This window comes from Oncorhynchus clarkii, chromosome 5 (genome assembly GCF_045791955.1).
Source record: "Oncorhynchus clarkii lewisi isolate Uvic-CL-2024 chromosome 5, UVic_Ocla_1.0, whole genome shotgun sequence".
Lineage (NCBI taxonomy): Eukaryota > Metazoa > Chordata > Actinopteri > Salmoniformes > Salmonidae > Oncorhynchus > Oncorhynchus clarkii.
In genome coordinates, this window is record NC_092151.1 from 27,912,791 (window position 1) to 27,937,701 (window position 24,911).

The following is a 24,911-nucleotide window of genomic DNA, read 5'->3' on the forward strand; positions in this document are numbered from 1 at the left end:
ACGGACGGAGACCCAGAGCCAACCAACCGCAGGTGTCATCCATTTGATTTAACCCACCCGTTCCTCTCTTCTCCTGGGGGGTTAACTATCCACAGGGGGGACCAAGGGGTGTCTGTCTGTTGTTGGCGCTGAGTTGTTGACACCAGCACACATCAATTCCCAAACATTTAACTTACTTGTTGCAAGTTCACAGCTCCATTGTCCAATAGTGTTAGAACATGTGCTAGTATCATCTAATAATGTAACTCTTTTGTTATACTTGACAGATCAGACGCATGCAATGTGATACTGAAACGAATATCACATGGTTTATTGTGAGATATCCAGCTTTTATGGAACTACATAGAGGGACAAGAGTTCAGAGGATGTTGGAGTAGATTAGTGTACACCTCAGTATGTTCCCCGGGGTGTGATTACGTACACCTCTGTTTGTTATTTCATCTTCCTCTCAATGTTCTGGGTGAAAAACAGCCTCTTTTCTGAGTGAATCTCTAACTGTCTAACAGTTGATCTCTAACTGTTGTCAAGAAGGGAAATGCCTTTAGGCCGTGTGGCCTGTCTCTCTTTCTCTTTCTCACTCCCTTAGTTTCACTGTAAAAGCCCTACTGTGTATATACTTGATGGCTATTTAGACTTCTTGGCGCTCCTATCTGCACATTAAACAGTCTGATAGACATCCTAGGGTAAAGTCCATTACCTACTCACAGATATACACAGAAGCACCATACCACGCTGTGTATATTCAATCCAGTAGAATAACATCCTAGGAGATTAGGCAAATCAGTAGATCATGTGTCTTTAAGGACTGGCGATTCGTCAGGCAGCTTGGGTCTGAGGCGTGCGGCTGAGGCCGGGGCTGATGCTACTCAGGAGTGGGCCTAAGTGAAGCCATCTCTGTAGGGGGAAGGAGACATACTGTATCCTAGCAGGCCACACCTTGCTCTCCTATTTAGTCTCAGCTCTCTGCTCTGTAGGGCGCCGAGTCCTCTTGTAAAAACATGGCTTCAGATGCTTGTGTTCAAGAGGCCTTCTCACAAGCAGCAGAAAGCTGAGCCTGGCGAGTTTGTAACAAAGACTCTTCAGAGGGAGACCACGAGAACGGAGATGTTTTCCCCTCAGGCAAATGTTTAGGTTTGAACCTCTTTGCCAGGGCTTGCAAAACAAAGTTCTACTTTGCTATTGTTTCCCCGTTGTCAGTTCCATTGGATGGACTCAAAAGAATGTTTTCTCACATCATACCCTTATATCATCTAAGTATGTTCTGCTCTGCCCAAGTAGACTGAGGTCACAAAATACTGTGTTAACTCTCCACTGATATCATAAATGTCCATACCATGCAGGATAACTGTGGTAGCCCTCTGTCTCTCTCTCTCTCTGCCTTTAAGCGAAGCTTTCACGTATCCCATATCATAGTACTGTAGTAGCAACAGCGTTAACTCAGTTTGTTGGGGCATGGTGCTTACAACAGCAGAGCTGTTGGTTTGAGTCCCGCATGGAACATACTTTATACTGAATGCTTTTGTTAACTTGGTTTATTTGAATATAAGCATGTGCTAAATTACCATAAAGATGTCAATAATGAAATGTACTCACAGATGTAGTAGTACTCTCTGCCGGAGCGGAACTCGAAGCCCAAAGAGAAGGGGGTGAAGAGCTGGAACTTCTCGGAGAACTTCAGGGGTCCGTTGGGGGAGTGAGGCCTGTTACACTCCCAGCGTTTGAAGCCCTTGGCGGTGTGGTCACAGGAGCTGTAGCCGTCGTAGTTGACCATGTAGAGGACATAGCGCTCCATCCGCTCTTCAGGGACATAGTCCAGGTAGTGGGGACAGAAGACGTCCAGGTAGTCATTTATACACACGTCGATGTGGTAGTCACCCCGGTAGAACCTGAAAGGAAATCAGAGAGGTTCTGAGTAAGATTCTTCAGGACTACAACGTCTAATAGTACTGATACTAACATGCATTTCCATGATTCTACCTTTCTGGACGTCATCACTGATCAAACACTATAGGGCAGGTATAAGGCAAGGGCTTCATTGTGTAACTCTCATCTACTGTATCTAGTCATGTCAGATCAGTGATGTCTTCAAGAAGGGGAGTATCATAAGATGCATACTAAAAGTATGTGACCTAAAGCCCTAGACAAGAAAAAATGTAACCAGATGTGTCTGACAGAGACACTGCAGAACGATCTACAGAAGACACATCTACGTCCTACTATCTAGTTTTGTTTACAGGATCCCACCATGTCATTCTCAATCCTCTCACCGCTCTAGAGCGGGCGCTCAAACCTCTCCTCTACCACCAGCCAAAAAGTATCTTACGACAGACTGCTAGTCAGTCATAAGCCACATATCAATGTTTGAGCTGGGCTGCGATGACTTATGAGAGTGCTGAAATTAAAGTCCCCCAGCGCCAAAGTCCAAATCCTCTGGTTAGCACGGGCCTTTGGCAGATTTAAGAGGATCCCCTCAAAAGAGGGAAATTTTCATTAGACCAATATGACATGCTGATGGAGGAGACCCGGTGGAATCTCTCTCAGCGCTGGGAAAAAAGTGTGTTTCTCAAGGCCCCAGAAACAGCCCCAACCAGATTCACATGGAGCGTCAGGGTAAACCGAGCGACCCTCCAGAGGAAGGAGGACATCAGCCAGATATGCCAGGTATTCATTCCTGGGGAGTGATGTGAAACACATATTCCCATAGGCCATATACGGTTGCATTTCTGATGCGTTTATTGGAGACAGATTGGTTTAGGTTGGCCAGCGCATCTCAGAGTCGCTAATGGCCGAGCTTGGTATCACTGACATACTGCGGATGTCTTCAATACTCCACCTCTGTTCATTGACACACTGGGGCCATGGGGAACAGGCTGGGGACTGTTACTGTGCATACTGTGCGGTGATGATTCGATACGGATGAACTCACTCGCGCTCTGTGGGAGGTTTCTCAATGTAAGGACTGAGATTCGCTGACCGAGGAGCAGATCTTACACCCACCTAACAACCTCTCCAGGGGGAGAGAAGCATTCTGAACTGATTCAGGGTCAGGTGAGAGAGGAGGTTGCGTTGGATGGCAGTGCAGCTGTTCCCACTGACACGTACATTTCCAGGCTTTAAGAGGCGTGAGGAGTATAAAGGGTGGTGTGTGTTGGCTGGGACCTGCTGGGAGTATCAGGTTGTCCTTATACGGATTGCAAATGTGCTGCAGGATTAGTGACTCTCCTACTGGGTTTGGTGCGGCCACAGAGGAGGGTGTGTGGCTGTGTGTGTGTGTGTGTGTGTGTGTGTGTGTGTGTGTGTGTGTGTGTGTGTGTGTGTGTGTGTGTGTGTGTGTGTGTGTGTGTGTGTGTGTGTGTGTGTGTGTGTGTGTGTGTGTGTGTATTCCATCTGTGTCCTATAGGCTGTGTGAGATTGTGTCTTTGTGTGTGACTTGTCAGCTAAATTCTCATATTTTTCTCTAATCATAGCCTGGTCAAACATGAAACTGTAGCCTTGTTTTCTCTCTAATTATAGCCTGGTCAAACATGAAACTGAAGCCTTCTTTTCTCTCTCAAAGGCCCACTTTTCATGCTCCAGCTGAGTGCTGTGACTCCAGGCAGCAAAGCATGGCCTCAATCAGCCTCAGTTTCTGAGCTTTTCACTGATACCATAACTGACAGGGAGCAACCAAACCCCAGAGAGCCACTAGCAAGTACTGTATCACTTCCTCAGCCAGCGGCATTGTGGGATAGCCAGCTTGGTCTGTCCATCTCTCTAAGCTTGTAATGCTACCTTTCAACCTGTGTGTACCTTTAGCTGCTCTCACCTGTCACTCAAATCTGACCTGGGACCTGCCATAAAGATTAGCATGGATTAGAGAAGAGAGTTAGACTGAGAGGTGTGGGTGGTCACCATTCTGAAAGTGATGAGCAGAAGATTTATGTCAGGGGAGCTAAGCAGGGACCACAGAGAGGATTATTCTGACCCTCCTAGAGACACCTGAGAGAGCTTTGTGACGGATAGTACCAAATATCATTCCACACTGAGCCATAATCCTGAACCATAATGCTAAAACATATGTCTCGGTCTGACACTCAATATCACCGCAAGTGTGAGTTTTCAATCTTTAAGTGAATGTCTTCAGACTACAGTAACGCTTCACAATGTACCGACAGAGCTCAATGGGGAAATCAGCATCAGGGTTTTGTCAGTGTTATTTTGTGAGTTCGCTCAAAGTCTCTCACAACGAACATCAATGTGGCAGACAAGGAAATAAAGAACTCTAGCTGTGAGGCTGACAACTCAAAAACTAATGACGTCATTAACAAATCAACACCTTCATTTGTTAAATTCATTCATGTGACGCGATGAGCCAATAGAGTTTAAAAAATGAAGACACACAAATCCTATATCTATCCGTCTTTGGGATTAATGATGCCTGATTGGCTGAATTACTCACAGCCACTTAGACAGGCTCATGCATGATTCAGGGACTACCACTTTTAACAAAGCACTCTCATAACAATAATCCTTCTTTTCACTCCTCTCCTCCTCTCTTTCCCCCCGTTCTCTTTCTCTCTGGTGACCAAACACAGGTAATGAATGGTTTGCACCCTGGTTCAGTGGAGGGGAGGATGAGAGGAGGGGAGGAGGGAGAGAGAAAGCCTTCCTGGTGTTTTCTATAATACATGATTACAGTGGTGTCAGAGCGAGGTCAAATTCCAATGGTTTTATAACAATAGGAGAAAAAAGGAGACACTTTCCCTCCACAGACCACATGAATCCGCTGACCTGTTCCAAGCCACATAATGGAACAAACGACTAAATACAAACTAAGCGGTTGTGCGGGCAAACCTTACGGGTTTCAACTGCACTGTCTCTCACAGAACGACATTGTTTTTTTACATTGCTAAAAGCAATGTGTCTACACACACGTGCACACACACACACACACACACACACACACACACACACATGCACACACAAACACACAGACACACACTCCGTAGTTCATGTCCCTGACCTTAGGGGGAGCTCTTTAGGTAGGTAATTACACCACCGTGGCTAACAGGCTAATGCATCTCTGGTCATTTGGCCCTGGGCACTGATGTCACCATATGGAGTCTATTTATCCCTCTGCCTGGTGTTTCCCCCTCTCCCTCAGGGCACCAGGCCTGACCTCCATCTACCTGGCAGATCATTCATAGCCCTGTGCCACCAACACCACCAGCACCAGCCATGGTTCAGACATCATTACCTCCACTGATCACACACATCTGTGCAGACACACGGACCGAGCTGTCTGCCAGGGTTCAGAGTCAGACTGGGCGTTGACAGCAAAAAGAGATGAGAAAAGAGAAAACTATAAAATAGACACTTTTCTCTTTTTTTGTGGTACATTTCCCTGAGAACAAAACGTTTTGTCTGAGCTGCTCAGACAGGGACGAAAGTTATTGAATTTTAGATTGAAAACACATGGCTGTTTGTGTGAGGTAGGTCCTACATGGCAAGAACATTACAATGTGTTACAGTCGGTAAAAGCAGGAGACAGAGTATTCAGAGTATGAGAGTGAGAACCAGCGTGAGAACCAGAGTGAGAACCAGAGTGAGAACCAGCGTGAGAACCAGAGTGAGAACCAGAGTGAGAACCAGCGTGAGAACCAGAGTGAGAGCCAGTGTGAAACAGTGAGAAACAGAGTGAGAACGAGAGTGAGAATCAGTGTGCTAATGAGAGCGACAAAGAGAGAAAGAGAAGTTAACAGTGATTCTCAGCTGTTTTCTATGAATGACATAAGAAGTTAACTCACAGTACAGGACAGGTTAATGAATGATGATGCTATTCTGGTGGTCAAAGGGTGAAAGAGGCAGCATGTGGTGAGTGTCACTTAACACACACGCACGCACACACACCGCGGGGCTCGGTCACTCACTGCTTAACACCAGGGGATGACAGTCAATACCATTACCCTCTGGTCTCAAGGCCGACCCTAACACAGGTTGCCATCACACTGACTTACGACAATGCTATGTTCTACCTCTTTTTACATGCGTGATGTGCTCAAACCCCAGGGCACACACACACACACACACACAGATCTCAGGGTGCTTTCTGTCTATCTCAGAAGCCACATAACTCAAGAGGCTGCAAGTCTTGTTAAAATAACCCCACAAAGAATGGCACACTCAGTACCAAGGACCAAACTACCAAGTGTAGCATATAGCCCTAGCCTAGGTCATAGACACCTAGATCTACAGCAGATAAAGACATACTGATGGAGCGTGAGCTGGGAGCACTAATAGATGCCTGTCTAGATGGCTAGACGCTACCTATCATTATCAGACAATCCACTCCCATAGGACAGGAGAATATTGATCTGACATAAGAGCCAGGCCAGGGGTTAGAGGTCACTGACAGACCATTATTCAGCCAGGGCCTCAGTATTTGGCCAGTGTCTGAGTGAGGTGACGGGTATGACCCCGGGGTCGTCCATCTTAGGAGCTGCTGAGTAGGTGGCGGTGCTGCTGAAGGAAGGAAGGTGAAGTTTAATATGGTGGATGGATGAGGCTTCACCTTAGAGCAAACAGAGCTGCCCAGCCCTCTCATTAAACACAAACTTGCACACACGCATGCATGCGGACATGAGCGCGCACAAACACACTCACACTCACACTCATACGGTAATGGTATAAGCAGCAGGGATCTGTACAGGAAGGGTCTACCTCATCCCTTGTTTGACTATGGTGACCCTGACCCCCCTCATAGGCTTTGACATCTGACCCCTCTCTCCGGGGGCGATTTGAACCCCTGCACCGCCCTATCACTTTACTGCACCCCAGGGAACTCCAACCCGCCCTGCCCTGTGCCAAACCAACCCTGAACCCAGTATAGCAGGGAGGGGGCAGTGGTGAGAGAGAAAACCACAACGTCTGGAATCAATCACCCACCCATGACAAGGCTCCACAGCATTCACACACACCACAAGTCATCCAGTAGGGAGGTCTCACACAAATCATAGTTTGGTGAAATTGACTAAGGCGAGTGATAGTGTTCTGTGGGGAGATGGAAGAAAAGTAGGCTAAGTGCTTCTGTTGGATATTTGTTGTATTAAAGGTTGTATTCGTATTGGTTGTATTCAAGGTTGGGAAATGAAGGGATTCGACATCTGCTTGTGTTAGATGTAGCATGGGTACAGTGGAACCAGAGGGGACGGTAGATGCCAGTGAGAGTGTGAGAGGGGGTGGTCTTTCCCCCACTCTGTCCCCTCAACAAACACCAGCAGCCCCAGGAAAAACAGCACATGTAAAATCATGTAAGGGCTAAACATAGAACGTCTACTGAGTGCCAGGCATGCCAGTGCCAAGCCACAACACCTGGCCCCCTCAATCTCACCACTCTAGGCCCCCTAACCCGCCTCTACTGACCCCCTCTCCTCGACACCAAGTGTCTGTCAAAGCCTCCTCCATCAGTCCACAACCAGAGCCCCACGGATACATCCACATCCATACAAACCACCTTAAGAGGTTCAAGCTCAAATGAACACATACCACCTTAAGGGAACCAAGCTCAGATTCACACACACCACCTTAAGGGAACCATGCTCAGATTCACATAAACCACCTTAAGGGGACCAAGCTCAGATTCACACATACCACCTTAAGGGGACCAAGCTCAGATTCACACATACCACCTTAAGGGGACCAAGCTCAAATGAACACATACCACCTTAAGAGGACCAAGCTCAAATGAACACATACCACCTTAAGGGGACCAAGCTCAGATTCACACATACCACCTTAAGGGGACCAAGCTCAGATTCACACATACCACCTTAAGGGGACCAAGCTCAGATTCACACATACCACCTTAAGGGGACCAAGCTCAAATGAACACATACCACCTTAAGGGGACCAAGCTCAAATGAACACATACCACCTTAATAGACAGTGTTTCACATTCACACCTTCTGCAGCATTACAAGTGTGTTCAAATATTTTTTTTTTGCTAGCTGCCTTAGTAGTATACATCCACATCCACCACACACACCACTCCAAGAGGACATATCTAGAACTCAGCCATTGTGACTTTTCAAAGGGTAAGTTCATCTTCACATTTAAAATGGATTTAAAATGCCAACACATGGCTAGTATTTACACAGTGGGCCCATTAAAGAGTTTCATAGCCAAACGCTCACACAGGGAGTTTAGCGATGCAGCTCATATTGTTCTGAGCTCCAGACCAGAGGACAGCAGGAACAAAGGCTGGTCCAGAACCACAGGCCAAGACCCAGTGGACCAAAGCAGCTCGCCCTGATATCATCGATTGACCAGCCCAGACATTACCAATACCAGCTGGTCACATAACCCTATAGGACCTGCTCAGGTCTGGCTGAAGCCAACACTGACTCCTCCTCATACTCTGTGACCTTCAAACCTGATTCCAGATCAGCTCTTCCAGCCCCAATCCTAACATTGACCATTAAAAATACAGCAACAAATCTGATCCTGGGCAAGCTGTCTAAGGGCCAATACGAATCACATGTCACTGGCTGTTCATATCCATTTGTCCAAGGATTTGCAGTGTCTTTCTGATGATAGACGAGGTAATAACAGAGCGGGATAGCTTCTTTTGATAGATCACCTCTTGACAGGCCAGTTTCCATCCCAAAGAACACTGAGTCAGGCACTTCTCTGTCTGAGGTACGACGCCAGAGGAATAGAGACATACCGTAAAACAGATGCTCTGTCTCCCTCAGTCCATCCATCCACTTAGTGTTGGATCAGTGTATGTGTGTTTTTAAACCTGGCCTAGAAGTTTGGATCTCATCTCAGTATCGTCATGGACGGCAGAGTTGAGCACAGGTTAAAGAGCCTTCATTTAATCTGGACATGGTTCCATCTATTCCCTACACGAAAGGAAAGCTGTTGGAAGATGTGTGTTGGCTATGTGTACATGTGAGTGAGTGAGTGAGTGAGTGAGTGAGTGAGTGAGTGAGTGAGTGTGCGTGCGTGTATTCAGTGTGTGTGCACATTTTCGCATGTGTGAATGTGCATTCTATGTGTGGTGCAGACTCTCTGTGTATCTGCTGATAACAGTGCAGGACTGTGTGTTAAATCAAGCATTGCCAGCAGCAGCTGAATCCTCCTCTGCCTACTGCCTATCATTATCACTGTGTTCTAGTTAGCAGACTGTAGAGATTAGCCCCAGTCACTGAACCATGGGCCACCTCATTTACCACACCACTTGATGTAATTGTTATTGGAGTGGAGATACTACCCTGATGAGCAAACTGCTAACGCCACCTCTCCTCTCACTTCCACATTGTCACTGAGTGTCCTTGCCTCAGAGAGGGGGGGGGGTGAGAGAGAGAGAGAGAGAGAGACGGGGAGAGAGAGAGAGAGAGAGAGAGAGAGAGAGAGAGACAGAGAGAGAGAGAGGGAGAGGGAGAGAGAGAGAGAGAGAGAGAGAGAGAGAGAGAGAGAGAGAGAGAGAGAGAGAGAGAGAGAGAGAGAGAGAGAGAGAGAGAGAGAGAGAGAGAGAGAGAGAGAGAGAGAGAGAGAGAGAGAGAGAGAGAGCGAGCGGACTATAGTAATGCTTTAGATGAACACAGGTAAAATCATGGAACCCACTGGACCAAAACATTTTATCAAGCAGTTTTGTTTGACGTAGATTTGACTGAAAACAAACCAAACCACCATTGGAACTCTATCATCGATTTTGTGGTTTGAAAAGACACATTTCACCCAGGCAGAAAGGGCCTTGTGTTGAGTGTCCCTGGGATTGTTCTGTCAGAGAGGACAGAGGGGCTTATTTTAGGTTTGCATGTTTCTGTGTAAAGCTGTCACTCAATTAGCGTACACATCTGTCCTTCCTTTCAGGAGCACAAGGTGGGCAGTGACCTGTGTAAGGACTGTGACTGAACGCTTCAGAACAGGAGTCTCGAAGACCACCGCATCCATGACCACCAACAAAATAGTATCTCCACATGCGTGTGCATGTGTGAGGGGTGGTGGGGGCAACGTTTAAAATCACTGTGAACCCACGTCAGTCAACATGTACGCGTTGAACACACACGGCTAAACACACACGGCACTCATCGCACATCCAGGAACACACAGTGAACACTTGACGTGCTCAAAACGTTGTAGATAGTGTTTTATCCTTATAACAACACCCAATTACAACAACATGAAGGCTTTTCACCAGCCCTGCTCCCATATGCACTGTATCCCTGTTATAGTGATGCATAGGGACATAGTGGACATGTTCCATAGGGTTAGATTCAATGGGTCTATCATCATACATAATAAGGATTTTAACAGAGAAAGATGAATCAATAGACTCCAATATCTCATTTAAAGGCCTACCAAGGTGGTCTTGATCATGTGACCTGACCATGAAAAACGCTGACCCTAAATCAAAACTAGAACAGTGTTATACATTTGACCCCCCAGAAGGAGACTGGACTCTACAGCCACAGGTCAAGAGGTCATCATTAGGGTCTAATCCAGCCTATCCCTGTTAGTAACCCTAACCCAGCCTATCCCTGTTAGTAACCCTAACCCAGCCTATCCCTGTTAGTAACCCTAGCCCAGCCTATCCCTGTTAGTAACCCTAACCCAGCCTATCCCTGTTAGTAAACCTAACCCAGCCTATCCCTGTTAGTAACCCTAACCCAGCCTATCCCTGTTAGTAACCCTAACCCAGCCTATCCCTGTTAGTAACCCTAACCCAGCATATCCCTGTTAGTAACCCTAACCCAGCCTATCCCTGTTCGTAACCCTAACCCAGCCTATCCCTGTTAGTAACCCTAACCCAGCCTATCCCTGTTAGTAACCCTAACCCAGCCTATCCCTGTTCGTAACCCTAACCCAGCCTATCCCTGTTAGTAACCCTAACCCAGCCTATCCCTGTTAGTAACCCTAACCCAGCCTATCCCTGTTAGTAACCCTAACCCAGCCTATCCCTGTTAGTAACCCTAACCCAGCCTATCCCTGTTAGTAACCCTAACCCAGCCTATCCCTGTTAGTAACCCTAACCCAGCATATCCCTGTTAGTAACCCTAACCCAGCCTATCCCTGTTCGTAACCCTAACCCAGCCTATCCCTGTTAGTAACCCTAACCCAGCCTATCCCTGTTAGTAACCCTAACCCAGCCTATCCCTGTTCGTAACCCTAACCCAGCCTATCCCTGTTAGTAACCCTAACCCAGCCTATCCCTGTTAGTAACCCTAACCCAGCCTATCCCTGTTAGTAACCCTAACCCAGCCTATCCCTGTTAGTAACCCTAACCCAGCCTATCCCTGTTAGTAACCCTAACCCAGCCTATCCCTGTTAGTAACCCTAACCCAGCCTATCCCTGTTAGTAACCCTAACCCAGTCTATCCCTGTTCGTAAACCTAACCCAGCCTATCCCTGTTAGTAACCCTAACCCAGCCTATCCCTGTTAGTAAACCTAACCCAGCCTATCCCTGTTAGTAACCCTAACCCAGCCTATCCCTGTTAGTAACCCTAACCCAGCCTATCCCTGTTAGTAACCCTAACCCAGCCTATCCCTGTTAGTAACCCTAACCCAGTCTATCCCTGTTAGTAACCCTAACCCAGCCTATCCCTGTTAGTAACCCTAACCCAGCCTATCCCTGTTAGTAACCCTAACCCAGCCTATCCCTGTTAGTAACCCTAACCCAGCATATCCCTGTTAGTAACCCTAACCCAGCCTATCCCTGTTCGTAACCCTAACCCAGCCTATCCCTGTTAGTAACCCTAACCCAGCCTATCCCTGTTAGTAACCCTAACCCAGCATATCCCTGTTAGTAACCCTAACCCAGCCTATCCCTGTCCGTAACCCTAACCCAGCCTATCCCTGTTAGTAACCCTAACCCAGCCTATCCCTGTTAGTAACCCTAACCCAGCCTATCCCTGTTAGTAACCCTAACCCAGCCTATCCCTGTTAGTAACCCTAACCCAGCCTATCCCTGTTAGTAACCCTAACCCAGCCTATCCCTGTTAGTAACCCTAACCCAGTCTATCCCTGTTCGTAAACCTAACCCAGCCTATCCCTGTTAGTAAACCTAACCCAGCCTATCCCTGTTAGTAAACCTAACCCAGCCTATCCCTGTTAGTAACCCTAACCCAGCCTATCCCTGTTAGTAACCCTAACCCAGCCTATCCCTGTTCGTAACCCTAACCCAGCCTATCCCTGTTAGTAACCCTAACCCAGCCTATCCCTGTTAGTAACCCTAACCCAGCATATCCCTGTTAGTAACCCTAACCCAGCCTATCCCTGTTCGTAAACCTAACCCAGCCTATCCCTGTTAGTAACCCTAACCCAGCCTATCCCTGTTAGTAACCCTAACCCAGCCTATCCCTGTTCGTAACCCTAACCCAGCCTATCCCTGTTAGTAACCCTAACCCAGCCTATCCCTGTTAGTAACCCTAACCCAGCCTATCCCTGTTAGTAACCCTAACCCAGCCTATCCCTGTTAGTAACCCTAACCCAGCCTATCCCTGTTAGTAACCCTAACCCAGTCTATCCCTGTTCGTAAACCTAACCCAGCCTATCCCTGTTAGTAACCCTAACCCAGCATATCCCTGTTAGTAAACCTAACCCAGCCTATCCCTGTTAGTAACCCTAACCCAGCCTATCCCTGTTAGTAACCCTTACCCAGCCTATCCCTGTTAGTAACCCTAACCCAGCCTATCCCTGTTAGTAACCCTAACCCAGTCTATCCCTGTTAGTAACCCTAACCCAGCCTATCCCTGTTAGTAACCCTAACCCAGCCTATCCCTGTTAGTAACCCTAACCCAGCCTATCCCTGTTAGTAACCCTAACCCAGCATATCCCTGTTAGTAACCCTAACCCAGCCTATCCCTGTTCGTAACCCTAACCCAGCCTATCCCTGTTAGTAACCCTAACCCAGCCTATCCCTGTTAGTAACCCTAACCCAGCATATCCCTGTTAGTAACCCTAACCCAGCCTATCCCTGTTCGTAACCCTAACCCAGCCTATCCCTGTTAGTAACCCTAACCCAGCCTATCCCTGTTAGTAACCCTAACCCAGCCTATCCCTGTTCGTAACCCTAACCCAGCCTATCCCTGTTCGTAACCCTAACCCAGCCTATCCCTGTTAGTAACCCTAACCCAGCCTATCCCTGTTAGTAAACCTAACCCAGCCTATCCCTGTTAGTAACCCTAACCCAGCCTATCCCTGTTAGTAACCCTAACCCAGCCTATCCCTGTTCGTAACCCTAACCCAGCCTATCCCTGTTAGTAACCCTAACCCAGCCTATCCCTGTTCGTAACCCTAACCCAGCCTATCCCTGTTAGTAACCCTAACCCAGCCTATCCCTGTTAGTAACCCTAACCCAGCCTATCCCTGTTAGTAACCCTAACCCAGCCTATCCCTGTTCGTAACCCTAACCCAGCCTATCCCTGTTCGTAAACCTAACCCAGCCTATCCCTGTTCGTAACCCTAACCAAGCCTATCCCTGTTAGTAACCCTAACCAAGCCTATCCCTATTAGTAACCCTAACCCAGCCTATCCCTGTTCGTAAACCTAACCCAGCCTATCCCTGTTCGTAAACCTAACCCAGCCTATCCCTGTTCGTAACCCTAACCCAGCCTATCCCTGTTAGTAACCCTAACCCAGCCTATCCCTGTTAGTAACCCTAACCCAGCCTATCCCTGTTAGTAACCCTAACCCAGCCTATCCCTGTTCGTAAACCTAACCCAGCCTATCCCTGTTCGTAACCCTAACCCAGCCTATCCCTGTTAGTAACCCTAACCCAGCCTATCCCTGTTAGTAACCCTAACCCAGCCTATCCCTGTTAGTAACCCTAACCCAGCCTATCCCTGTTCGTAAACCTAACCCAGCCTATCCCTGTTCGTAACCCTAACCCAGCCTATCCCTGTTAGTAACCCTAACCCAGTCTATCCCTGTTAGTAACCCTAACCCAGCCTATCCCTGTTAGTAACCCTAACCCAGTCTATCCCTGTTAGTAACCCTAACCCAGCCTATCCCTGTTAGTAACCCTAACCCAGCCTATCCCTGTTAGTAACCCTAACCCAGTCTATCCCTGTTAGTAACCCTAACCCAGCCTATCCCTGTTAGTAACCCTAACCCAGTCTATCCCTGTTAGTAACCCTAACCCAGTCTATCCCTGTTAGTAACCCTAACCCAGCCTATCCCTGTTAGTAACCCTAACCCAGCCTATCCCTGTTAGTAACCCTAACCCAGCCTATCCCTGTTAGTAACCCTAACCCAGCCTATCCCTGTTAGTAACCCTAACCCAGCCTATCCCTGTTAGTAACCCTAACCCAGCCTATCCCTGTTAGTAACCCTAACCCAGCCTATCCCTGTTCGTAACCCTAACCCAGCCTATCCCTGTTAGTAACCCTAACCCAGCCTATCCCTGTTAGTAACCCTAGCCCAGCCTATCCCTGTTAGTAACCCTAACCCAGCCTATCCCTGTTAGTAACCCTAACCCAGCCTATCCCTGTTAGTAACCCTAACCCAGCCTATCCCTGTTAGTAACCCTAACCCAGTCTATCCCTGTTAGTAACCCTAACCCAGAATAATCCACCTTTACAATGCTCCTCTCTCTCAGACAGCAGTGGGTGATAATCCCTCAGGACAAATACACTCAGCTGGTCCACTCTACACACAGGAGCGATTACTGAACAAGCTGTGTTACTGGGAGAACACTCAATGGGGACAGGTAGGAGGATGTGGTATAATGTGTGTATAATGGGGTTGGACATGATCTGTGAGTGAGTGTTGAAGAGTAGCGGTTTGTTGTAAGGGGTTGGATGATGGCTGTGTTGTGTTGTGTGAATTAATTATGATCTGTGTGTGCACATCCATTTGTGTAAGAGGGGTAGTAGATGGGTGAGAGACAGGTTTGGGCTTGTTATACCTTTACAACACCAGCAAACCGTACCCTGGGACTGTATCAGGCCTGTCACAGGTAGACTGATGATTTAGCCTTTTCTCACAGTAGGTAAAGACTCTAATACCCATAATCCCCTAAATGATCTGACCCAGGTCAGGAGGGATAACACACATACACTCACGCACACACGCACCAACGCAGGCAGGCAGGCAGGCAGGCACGCACTACAATGAGGAATAGAGAATTTGTCATGGAAATGGAGAGGAACATTGTACATTGAAACATAGAGCTGGTTGGTTAGGGAAACAAGGCTGATAAAGGCAAACAAGCAGTACTGCAAACCAAACAAGCCAGTCAGTACAATTCCATTCAAAAACCGCACACAGAAAGAGACAAACACACACACACACACACACACACACACACACACACACACACACACACACACACACACACACACACACACAAAGTATGGTCTGGCACACAGTGTGCACTGCATTCCTCTGTGCCTGCTGGCTCTTGTCCCTCCACACTTGTCACCGGGCGGTTCTGGCCCAGTGTGTTGGAGTTTCTGAAGAGCCTCTCACAGGCCTGTTAGCAGGCGAGGGGCGTCAGCGGACAACTCTGGCCTTGAGGACACACAGAAGGGGACCCTATGGCTGCCTCGGCCACTCCCAGTATACAATACACACACATACACACAATACACACACACATAAACACACACTGATGGGTCGCACACACACCCTGCAGGCTAAGGATAAGACAGGCTGACTCCTTAGATATACACAGTTCTGTGAATGCTACATCAGATGAATCCTGATTCTGGCCCAGTGTGTATACATCATAATGACCTCTGGTGCATCTTCCTAGGTACGTGCGTCTTCCTGTCCAGGGCTGGAGCTGTCTGAGTGAAGACAGACGGCTGGACGGGGGGACACAGACGGACGCAGTTGCTGAAACTGAGCCGTAGTATTTGGTTTGGGGCTTAGTTGGAAGAATAACAGTGCCCTTTCAACTCTCAACAGATGTGGAACAGGGCTTTCCACTGAGGCAGGCAGGACGTGGAGAGAGTGCAAAACTACAGTAGTGGGGATTTGACCTTATCCCTCCTCACCCCATTCTCACCTTTTAAAAACACATGAACATCTTTCTCTGTGTCTAACATCCTGTCTCTTCTCTGTCTCTTCTCTGTCTCTTCTGTCTCTTCTGTCTTCCCTCTCTCTTCTCTGTCTCTTCTGTCTTCCCTCTCTCTTCTCTGTCTCTTCTGTCTTCCCTCTGTCTCTTCTCTGTCTCTTCTGTCTTCCCCCTGTCTCTTCTGTCTCTTCTCTGTCTTCCCTCTGTCTTCCCTGTCTCTTCTCTGTCTCTTCTGTCTTCCCCCTGTCTCTTCTGTCTCTTCTCTGTCTTCCCTCTGTCTCTTCTCTGTCTCTTCTGTCTTCCCTCTCTCTTCTCTGTCTCTTCTCTGTCTCTTCTGTCTTCCCTCTCTCTTCTCTGTCTCTTCTGTCTTCCCTCTGTCTCGTCTCTGTCTCTTCTGTCTTCCCTCTGTCTCTTCTGTCTTCCCTCTGTCTCTTCTGTCTTCCCTCTGTCTCTTCTCTGTCTCTTCTGTCTTCCCTCTCTCTTCTCTGTCTCTTCTGTCTTCCCTCTGTCTCTTCTCTCTCTTCTGTCTTCCCTCTGTCTTCCCTCTCTCTTCTGTCTCTTCTGTCTTCCCTCTGTCTTCCCTCTGTCTCTTCTCTGTCTCTTCTGTCTTCCCTCTCTCTTCTCTGTCTCTTCTGTCTTCCATCTGTCTCTTCTGTCTCTTCTGTCTTCCCTCTGTCTTCCCTCTCTCTTCTGTCTCTTCTGTCTTCCCTCTGTCTTCCTTCTGTCTCTTCTCTGTCTCTTCTGTCTTCCCTCTCTCTTCTCTGTCTCTTCTGTCTTCTGTCTTCCCTCTCTCTTCTCTGTCTCTTCTGTCTTCCCTCTGTCTCTTCTGTCTTCCCTCTGTCTCTTCTCTGTCTCTTCTGTCTTCCCTCTCTCTTCTCTGTCTCTTCTGTCTTCCCTCTGTCTCTTCTCTGTCTCTTCTGTCTTCCCTCTCTCTTCTGTCTCTTCTGTCTTCCATCTGTCTTCCTTCTGTCTCTTCTGTCTTCCCTCTGTCTCTTCTGTCTTCCCTTTGTCTCTTCTGTCTTCCCTCTGTCTTCCCTCTGTCTCTTCTCTGTCTCTTCTGTCTTCCCTCTCTCTTCTCTGTCTCTTCTGTCTTCCCTCTGTCTCTTCTGTCTTCCCTCTGTATCTTCTGTCTTCCCTCTGTATCTTCTGTCTTCCCTCTGTATCTTCTCTGTCTCTTCTGTCTTTTCTCTCTCTTCTCTGTATCTTCTCTGTCTCTTCTGTCTTCCCTCTGTCTCTTCTGTCTTCCCTTTGTCTTCCCTCTCTCTTCTCTGTCTCTTCTGTCTTTTCTCTCTCTTCTCTGTATCTTCTCTGTCTCTTCTGTCTTCCCTTTGTCTTCCCTCTCTCTTCTCTGTCTCTTCTGTCTTTTCTCTCTCTTCTCTGTATCTTCTCTGTATCTTCTGTCTTCCCTTTGTCTTCCCTCTCTCTTCTCTGTCTCTTCTGTCTTTTCTCTCTCTTCTCTGTCTCTTCTGTCTTCCCTTTGTCTTCCCTCTCTCTTCTCTGTCTCTTCTGTCTTTTCTCTCTCTTCTCTGTATATTCTCTGTATCTTCTGTCTTCCCTCTGCCTTCCCTCTGTCTCTTCTCTGTATCTTCTGTCTTCCCTCTGTATCTTCTCTGTCTCTTCTGTCTTCCCTTTGTCTTCCCTCTCTCTTCTCTGTCTCTTCTGTCTTCCCTCTGCCTTCCCTCTGTCTCTTCTCTGTATCTTCTGTCTTCCCTCTGTATCTTCTCTGTCTCTTCTGTCTTCCCTTTGTCTTCCCTCTCTCTTCTCTGTCTCTTCTGTCTTCCCTCTGCCTTCCCTCTGTCTCTTCTCTGTATCTTCTGTCTTCCCTCTGTATCTTCTCTGTCTCTTCTGTCTTCCCTTTGTCTTCCCTCTCTCTTCTCTGTCTCTTCTGTCTTCCCTCTGCCTTCCCTCTGTCTCTTCTATGTATCTTCTGTCTTCCCTCTGTATCTTCTCTGTCTCTTCTGTCTTCCCTCTGCCTTCCCTCTGTATCTTCTCTGTCTCTTCTGTCTTTTCTCTCTCTTCTCTGTATCTTCTCTGTCTCTTCTCTGTCTTCCCTCTGTCTCCCCCCTCTCTTCTCTGTATCTTCTCTGTCTCTTCTCTGTCTTCCCTCTGTCTCATCTGTCTTTTCTCTCGTTACATTCCCTGGCCCGATCTCCTCTTCTCTTTTTATTATCCCCTCTCGTCTGCCTTCATTCTTTTCTTCTACCTACATCCTTATCCCTGTCTCACTCAGCCTGTTTTTTTACACTTACATTCCTCTCAATTCCTTTTTACTCCTTCCTTCTTTTTTCTCTTTGTCTTTCTGTCACTCTCTGAAGCCATTCTGTGTCTCATTGATTGAGGCAGTCCTTATTGAATCCTGTGTGTGTGTGTGTGTGTGTGTGTGGGGGGGGTTGTTTTCTGGGTACAAATAGAGGCGGAATCGAGAGGGGTTTGGGGATTCCAGGAGCATAGAGAGACCCTGGTGAAAGGTTACAAAACAGCTGTGTACACTCTGCCCAATATCACTCTGGAAAAGATGGTGGGAGCGAGGGAGTGGAGAAAGAGAGAGACACATAGGAAAGGAAAGGGAAGAGGTTGGGGGAGAAAAGTTGACTGACGTTGCAAAATGCAGGGATCTTACCAAAAACAACTAATCATCCTAAAAACTTGGCACGGTTCTTTTTTTAAGCAAGTTTGAAATATTGCTGATTGAGATTGCAAATTCAAAGAGATGGAAAAAGAGACTGATCCGATGTAATCCTGTACAGTATATCTATCCCTGAGCTATGCTGATGAATATTTGTGTCCTAGTTGTGTATGTAATTTAGATGTTGAGTGGTGTTTCAGCCCAGATTCCTCTTTAAGAAGGGGATTCCCCAGTAAATGAGAGCCTTGTTTGGAGTAAACATGTTCTGTTGTTACCACTATCATCTTCCTCTTTCTGTCTCCTGCATGAAATAACACTGGAGATGAGAAAGCTGAGACACCTTTAGGCTGGCACCACATCTCATGTAGCCTAGCAGTTGGAGCTTTGGACCAGTAACTGAAAAATCTGTAAATGTGCCCTTGAGCAAGGCACTTTACCATAATTTGCTCCAGGGGCCCGTACTACTATACCCTGTAAAACAACACATTTCACTGCACCTACCCGGTGTACGTGACAATAAAACAATGATTTAATTAACACTCTATCATATCCAGATACAAGTCGCTAACACATATTCACGCCCACTACAACCCAAATGTGGCTCTAAATCCTAGCAGAGATCAGAGATACTGTGACTGTACTGTAACTAACTGACAGTTTACCTGGACAAAGCAAGGGTAGGGAATGAGGATTAAATGTGTGTGTTGTCATAATAGCCTGGAAACTGTCAACACCATCCACTTACCACAGCCCAGCACTTCTCCATAATGTAGCCTGCTCTACCCTGAGTTTATCCCCAGCTCTGACTTTATCACCAACCCCCTGAGGGATGGAAGACAGGGCAGAGAAAGAACAAAGCCTCACTGTAACAGATCCAAGTGTGAATATTTCCCAAACAAACTCTGATGTGAGCGCGACCGCCCGCTCGCGGGAACTACAGCTACGTGGTGGAGAAGTGCTGTGCTGTGGTAAGTGGATGGTGTTGACAGTTTACAGTATAGGGGATAATATTACACTCAATAAGATCTTAAATGCCCTCGAGTGGTTTCTGAAACACACAGGGCGTCACTGTTTATGCTTGGGTCGCCATGACACTACAGATGGACACTGTTATGGGCACACATCATGTGGTCGGAAGACAGAGAAAAAAAGGAATGAAGGAATGGAGAGATAGAGAGATGGATAAACGAGTGAGAGCGATGGAATTGATGGCTTCCATATGATACAGGCATTCCGTCACCCATGTCATCATATCCTGCAAAAAGAAAGGGGGTTCTCTCTCTCTTCTCATTCTCTGTGTCTTGGTGGTTCTCAGTTGCACACCATGAGCTGTCAGGGCCAAATCCAGGCAACAGATCAGAAACAAATGGGTTTTATCTGGCACACATGAGGGAGGGAGATATGCCTTATCTTAGCTTTAGTGGGGGCTTTAGGGACGCACTTCCAATCACACACAAGCTTCCCCAGCCCCGAGCCGGAGGAGGAGCAGCTTCCAACCGCTTTATCAGAGGAATGTGGGAATGTGGTCTGTGGAGAGTTGGGACGATAGAGGGATGGGAGAAAGGGAGAGAGGGACAGGGCTCACTGGGAGAGAGGGATCGGGGGTGGATGGAAGACCCCTGTGTGGTGACAGCCCCCCTCTCCCCCTCACACACCGCCCTACCTCCCCCTCTTCATATCCCATCCCTCAACGCATGCCCCAATGCTGGGACCCACAGGCCCGGGACATAGAGCAGCTGTTTCAAGAAGACCAAATGCTCTCATAACCCTCAGCTTGGAAAGAGCAACTATTAAGAGAGAGAGTGGAGGGAGAGAGAAAGAGAGAGAGAGGGAGAAAGAGAGAGAGAGACAGTTTGTCCTATAGACTATCTCATATCCTGAGATTCTCTTCTTCAAGCAACGTCGTCAAAATTGTTAAAAGGTTTTCAAAACAATTCTAATAAATGCAAGAGGACAATGGATGAGGATACTCCAAACGTTTAGAATTTAAAACATCTATCAGATATTGACAAAGCACATAATACATTTTACTCGCCCGGACAAATAATGAGTTGAGGTGAACCTGAATAATGAGTGAATAATGAGGTGAGAGGAGAACCTCTATACTGGTTTTTGTATGAGCCCTCCCTCTCTCCGCCCTGATCCCATTTCAGTTGATCTCTCTGCCTCTCATCCCTCATAATCCGTTATCCAAACAGCGAAGTGTAAGTATTGACACACGGCCACATTGTCTGTCTCTGCCCTGTCTGCCGGGGATTCACTTCCTAAACAAATGCCTGAAGATAGAAGGTACGGACTGACTAGCCCGACACACACTCCCACACACACACACTTGCAGTTTGCAAATACCCACACACTCCCTGCACACATGGAAACACATTCACATACACATACACAGAGGTGTGCTCACAGCAGAGCCTCTACAGCGGCAGGACTGTGTGTTATTGTCTGAATTGGGACGTATTTCTCCTTTAGAATTCTGTTCCAGTGGCGTAAACAGGTCCTTTTGTGATAAATGGCTCCCAAGGGGGCTACTTCTACTTCAATGTCTCTCTCTCTCTCTCTCTCTCCTCTCTGTCCGTTCCTGTAATGACCGTGCTGGTTGCTGGCACACGGACCCTGCTTATCCATAACCACCCATCTGGCAGATCAAAACCATTGTGTGTGTGCGTGTGCGTGTGTGTGTGTGTGTGTGTGTGTGTGTGTGTGTGTGTGTGTGCGTGCGTGCGTGCGTATATCTGAATATGGAACCATGTGTGTGAATGTGAGTGTGTGCGGTGCGACTTCACACCACACCTGCCACAAACACCAGCGTCTGGCCTGTTAGCTCATCTCAACACGCCGTGTTCTGTGTGAGCCAGCGTGGCGTTGCTAATCCATACCATTAAGGGTTAGCTAGCGGTTATGGCGCTGCTGCTGTATTTACAACAGGATCCTCCACATGTGTGAATGGGAGCGTAATGCACCACAGATGTTAGCCTTATGCATAGCCTACTGTAACAGTACTTAGCCATGGAGGCTTAAACCAGTGAGACTGATCATGTACAATTGGCCTATATTAGTAGGGCAAAATGATAGTAGAGTCATATGTATGCTAAAAAGAAATGCCACTAAGTCAGTATGTCCAATTTCATTTCTGGAGAGCCACACATTTTGCAGGCTTTGACTCCAGCCCAGATTTACGGTAACACACCTGATTTCATTCATTGTTTTTGAGATTAAAGACAATGCTAATCACAATTAGCTGAATCAGTTGATTTAGTGCTGGGATGGAACAAAGGCCTGCACACACTGCAATTCTCAAGGACCCAGATAGCACCAGTAAAAAGACACTGAGACAATGGGAGCTATAACTCTTCTCTGACTGTTTGAGTGTCGTTATGGCAGGAGGTGCATTAGCTAAATGGAGAAGATGTACATACTGGAGCAGTAGCCCTAAATGAGCAGTAGCCTGACCCTTAACACACAGCACTCTGTAGAATCAACCCGGACTAATTCCACACAGCCCATAATAATCCCAGCAGGTCAGGCCACAGTAAATCTCAGGGTGATCAAACTGAGGTGACACCCAGGAACGTCCTAGCAATGACATATTGTCACACGCCATGAGATATGCCAAGTACTTCTGGGGACCAAATGTGATTAGTAGAGTCGAGTGGTCAATTTTAAACGTAGTAGTTGCTACTCAAACATCTCCAATGGTCAGTAGAATTAAAATCATAAAAATGGTACTAACTCATATGTCAATAAGATTTATTATCACTTAATTAATTAATTATCACTTTTGAGTACTGTTAAGAGATAGTAGGTTATTGAGTAAATATCACTTTCTTTATTTGTGTTCTGCTAATGGAAAGTTGAGTTTTTACAAGTTATGATTATTTAATATTTCAAATTGAATCTAAGTTGTTCTTACTTGATTCTTTTACGTTTTACATCTTTACTTAAAATAATAAGGTTGTAGTCAGTCACATTGCCATTTGATTAAAAACACTTGATTTATCTGTGTTGTACTGATATATAATTATTACGTTTATGCAAGTTATGAATACTTAATAGTGCCACGTGGCTCTGTTTTAAGAGGATTGTGGGTAATTCACCATTTTGACTTTATAATACTTTTACACAATATTGTATGCATGTTTGAAGAAAGAAAAGTATATTTCTAAAATGTCTAAAATTGATCATGATGAGCGTGTATCAAAACTTTCGGGCAAATTGATGTTCAATATTGAGACAAGTCATTCCCACCGTCAACAAGGTGTGCAGCACTCTTAATGAGAAATATATGTAGCATCCTGTAATGCTCACAGCTCTACCTCCACTTACTGCTAGAGGAATGAGTACTGTGCTCAACAATGCCTGCTAAGGTGGGTTAAAATACGAAATCTTCAAATACATAAAAATGTTAAACATTAAAGATTAAAGATTAAATTAAAGATTTCAGTTTATGTAACAAAACAGGCAAGAATAGTGTAGAGAATCATTACCAAAAATATTGTGTTTTCAGCCGGTGAACAAAACCGAAAGTAAAAGATGCAAAAACAAAACTTAAGAATGAGAAGCATAGACACAGTGCACATAGAACATATCTACATTTTTTTTTTAAATCTTTATTTAACTAGGCAAGTCAGTTAAGAATAAATTCTTATTTTCAATGACGGCCTAGAAACAGTGGGTTAACTGCCTTGTTCAGGGGCCAAACGACAGATTTTTACCTTGCCAGCTCATGGATTTGATCTTGCAACCTTTCAGTTACTAGTCCAACGCTTTAACCACTAGGCTACCTGCTGCTTCTTAGAATTACTTTCAAAGAGAATGACAGCTCTATTACACACATTTCTATGTGAATCTTGCCGGGTCTCCCAAAAAGTTACATATTGCAGCTTTAAGACATGACCACTGGAAATTAATTATCAGAACTACTTATTACTCTGTTAGAGGACCCAGTGTCGTGGCCAAGACTGGGGTCCTGAGTTTTTCCTGACCACAAGAACTAATTGAGAAAACTCAGGGCCTATGACTCTTGGTTAGAGCACTAGAAAACCAAAGAAAGAGGTCTGAAGTTCAGTGTTCTAACTGCCTCACACACAACCCACCAGCACTATCTAAAAACCCACAGGTCAATGCATGGACCAAACCCATCACACCACGATCTGAGAGCTCACAGGTCAATGCATGGACCAAACCCATCACACCACGATCTGAGAGCTCACAGGTCAATGCATGGACCAAACCCATCACACCACGATCTGAGAGCTCACAGGTCAATGCATGGACCAAACCCATCACACCACGATCTGAGAGCTCACAGGTCAATGCATGGAGCAAAACCATCACACCACGATCTGAGAGCTCACAGGTCAATGCATGGACCAAAACCATCACACCACGATCTGAGAGCTCACAGGTCAATGCATGGACCACTCACGCCACTCCTCTGGCCACATTGCATTGAAGTCCAGCTGTTATTATAATCAGCTGTCTGGCTGGCTTCCTATACACTGCTAGGTATCGTATGTTCTCATAAAGTGTCACTGTGATGTATTGACCTGTTTGGGAGCGTTGCCTCTGATCTAAGGTAACACAACAGGCACACGAGCCGCCCAGGTTGCGCGAGCGTGAGTAAAGTAACGCTCCCTATATTTTCAATGCATACTTCCACAAAAGGAGGGTAAACTCTCGCCCAAATAAAAAAGTTAAACTGTGTGTGTGTGTGTGTGTGTGTGTGTGTGTGTGTGTAAGAGAAGAAGTCAAAGTTACTCCCTATGATAAGGTCCACGCATCTCTGTTTGCGTATCAACAGAATACACACACCTACACACACTGTCTACACAGCCACACCAAGCATCAGAGCAATGATAAGAAACCTCTTACAGTATATCTCCCCGTTGTGTTCCCCAAGACTATGATACAATGCAATACAAGATAAAACACTGACGTGAAACAGGAAAGGCATTTCAAATCAGCTCTTTACAGAGCGGAGGCAATCTGGGCTTATCCAGCCCAAATCCATTCTGTCAACTGTTTTACCTTTGAGGTCAACACAATTCTGAAGGAACAAAGCACGGTATCTGTCAGAGTTCATCTGTTAACCTGGTCTGGGTTTATACTGTATTTACTATGGCCCACTGTCTCATGAGATTCCCTTTGAACTGTATAAACCGTTTATAAAACACACATATATTTAAGAGCCAACCCAAGCCATTGTGATCCTTTTACAGATAGGATATGAGGTTGTTTCTAGGAGATGAGGTTGGACAAATTCCACAATCACATCG

The 24,911-nt window shown here is 46.5% G+C and overlaps 1 protein-coding gene across 1 annotated transcript in view; it reads right to left on the reverse strand.

The window, feature by feature from the left end:
* The window catches only part of LOC139408602 (ephrin-A5b-like), a 60,991-nt gene that overhangs the window by 10,711 nt on the left and 25,369 nt on the right, over nucleotides 1-24,911 (reverse strand). The window contains exon 2 of the mRNA XM_071152674.1: nucleotides 1,594-1,886. Within this exon, the coding sequence (XP_071008775.1) occupies nucleotides 1,594-1,886 (293 nt within the window). The remainder of the gene's footprint in view (nucleotides 1-1,593; nucleotides 1,887-24,911) is intronic.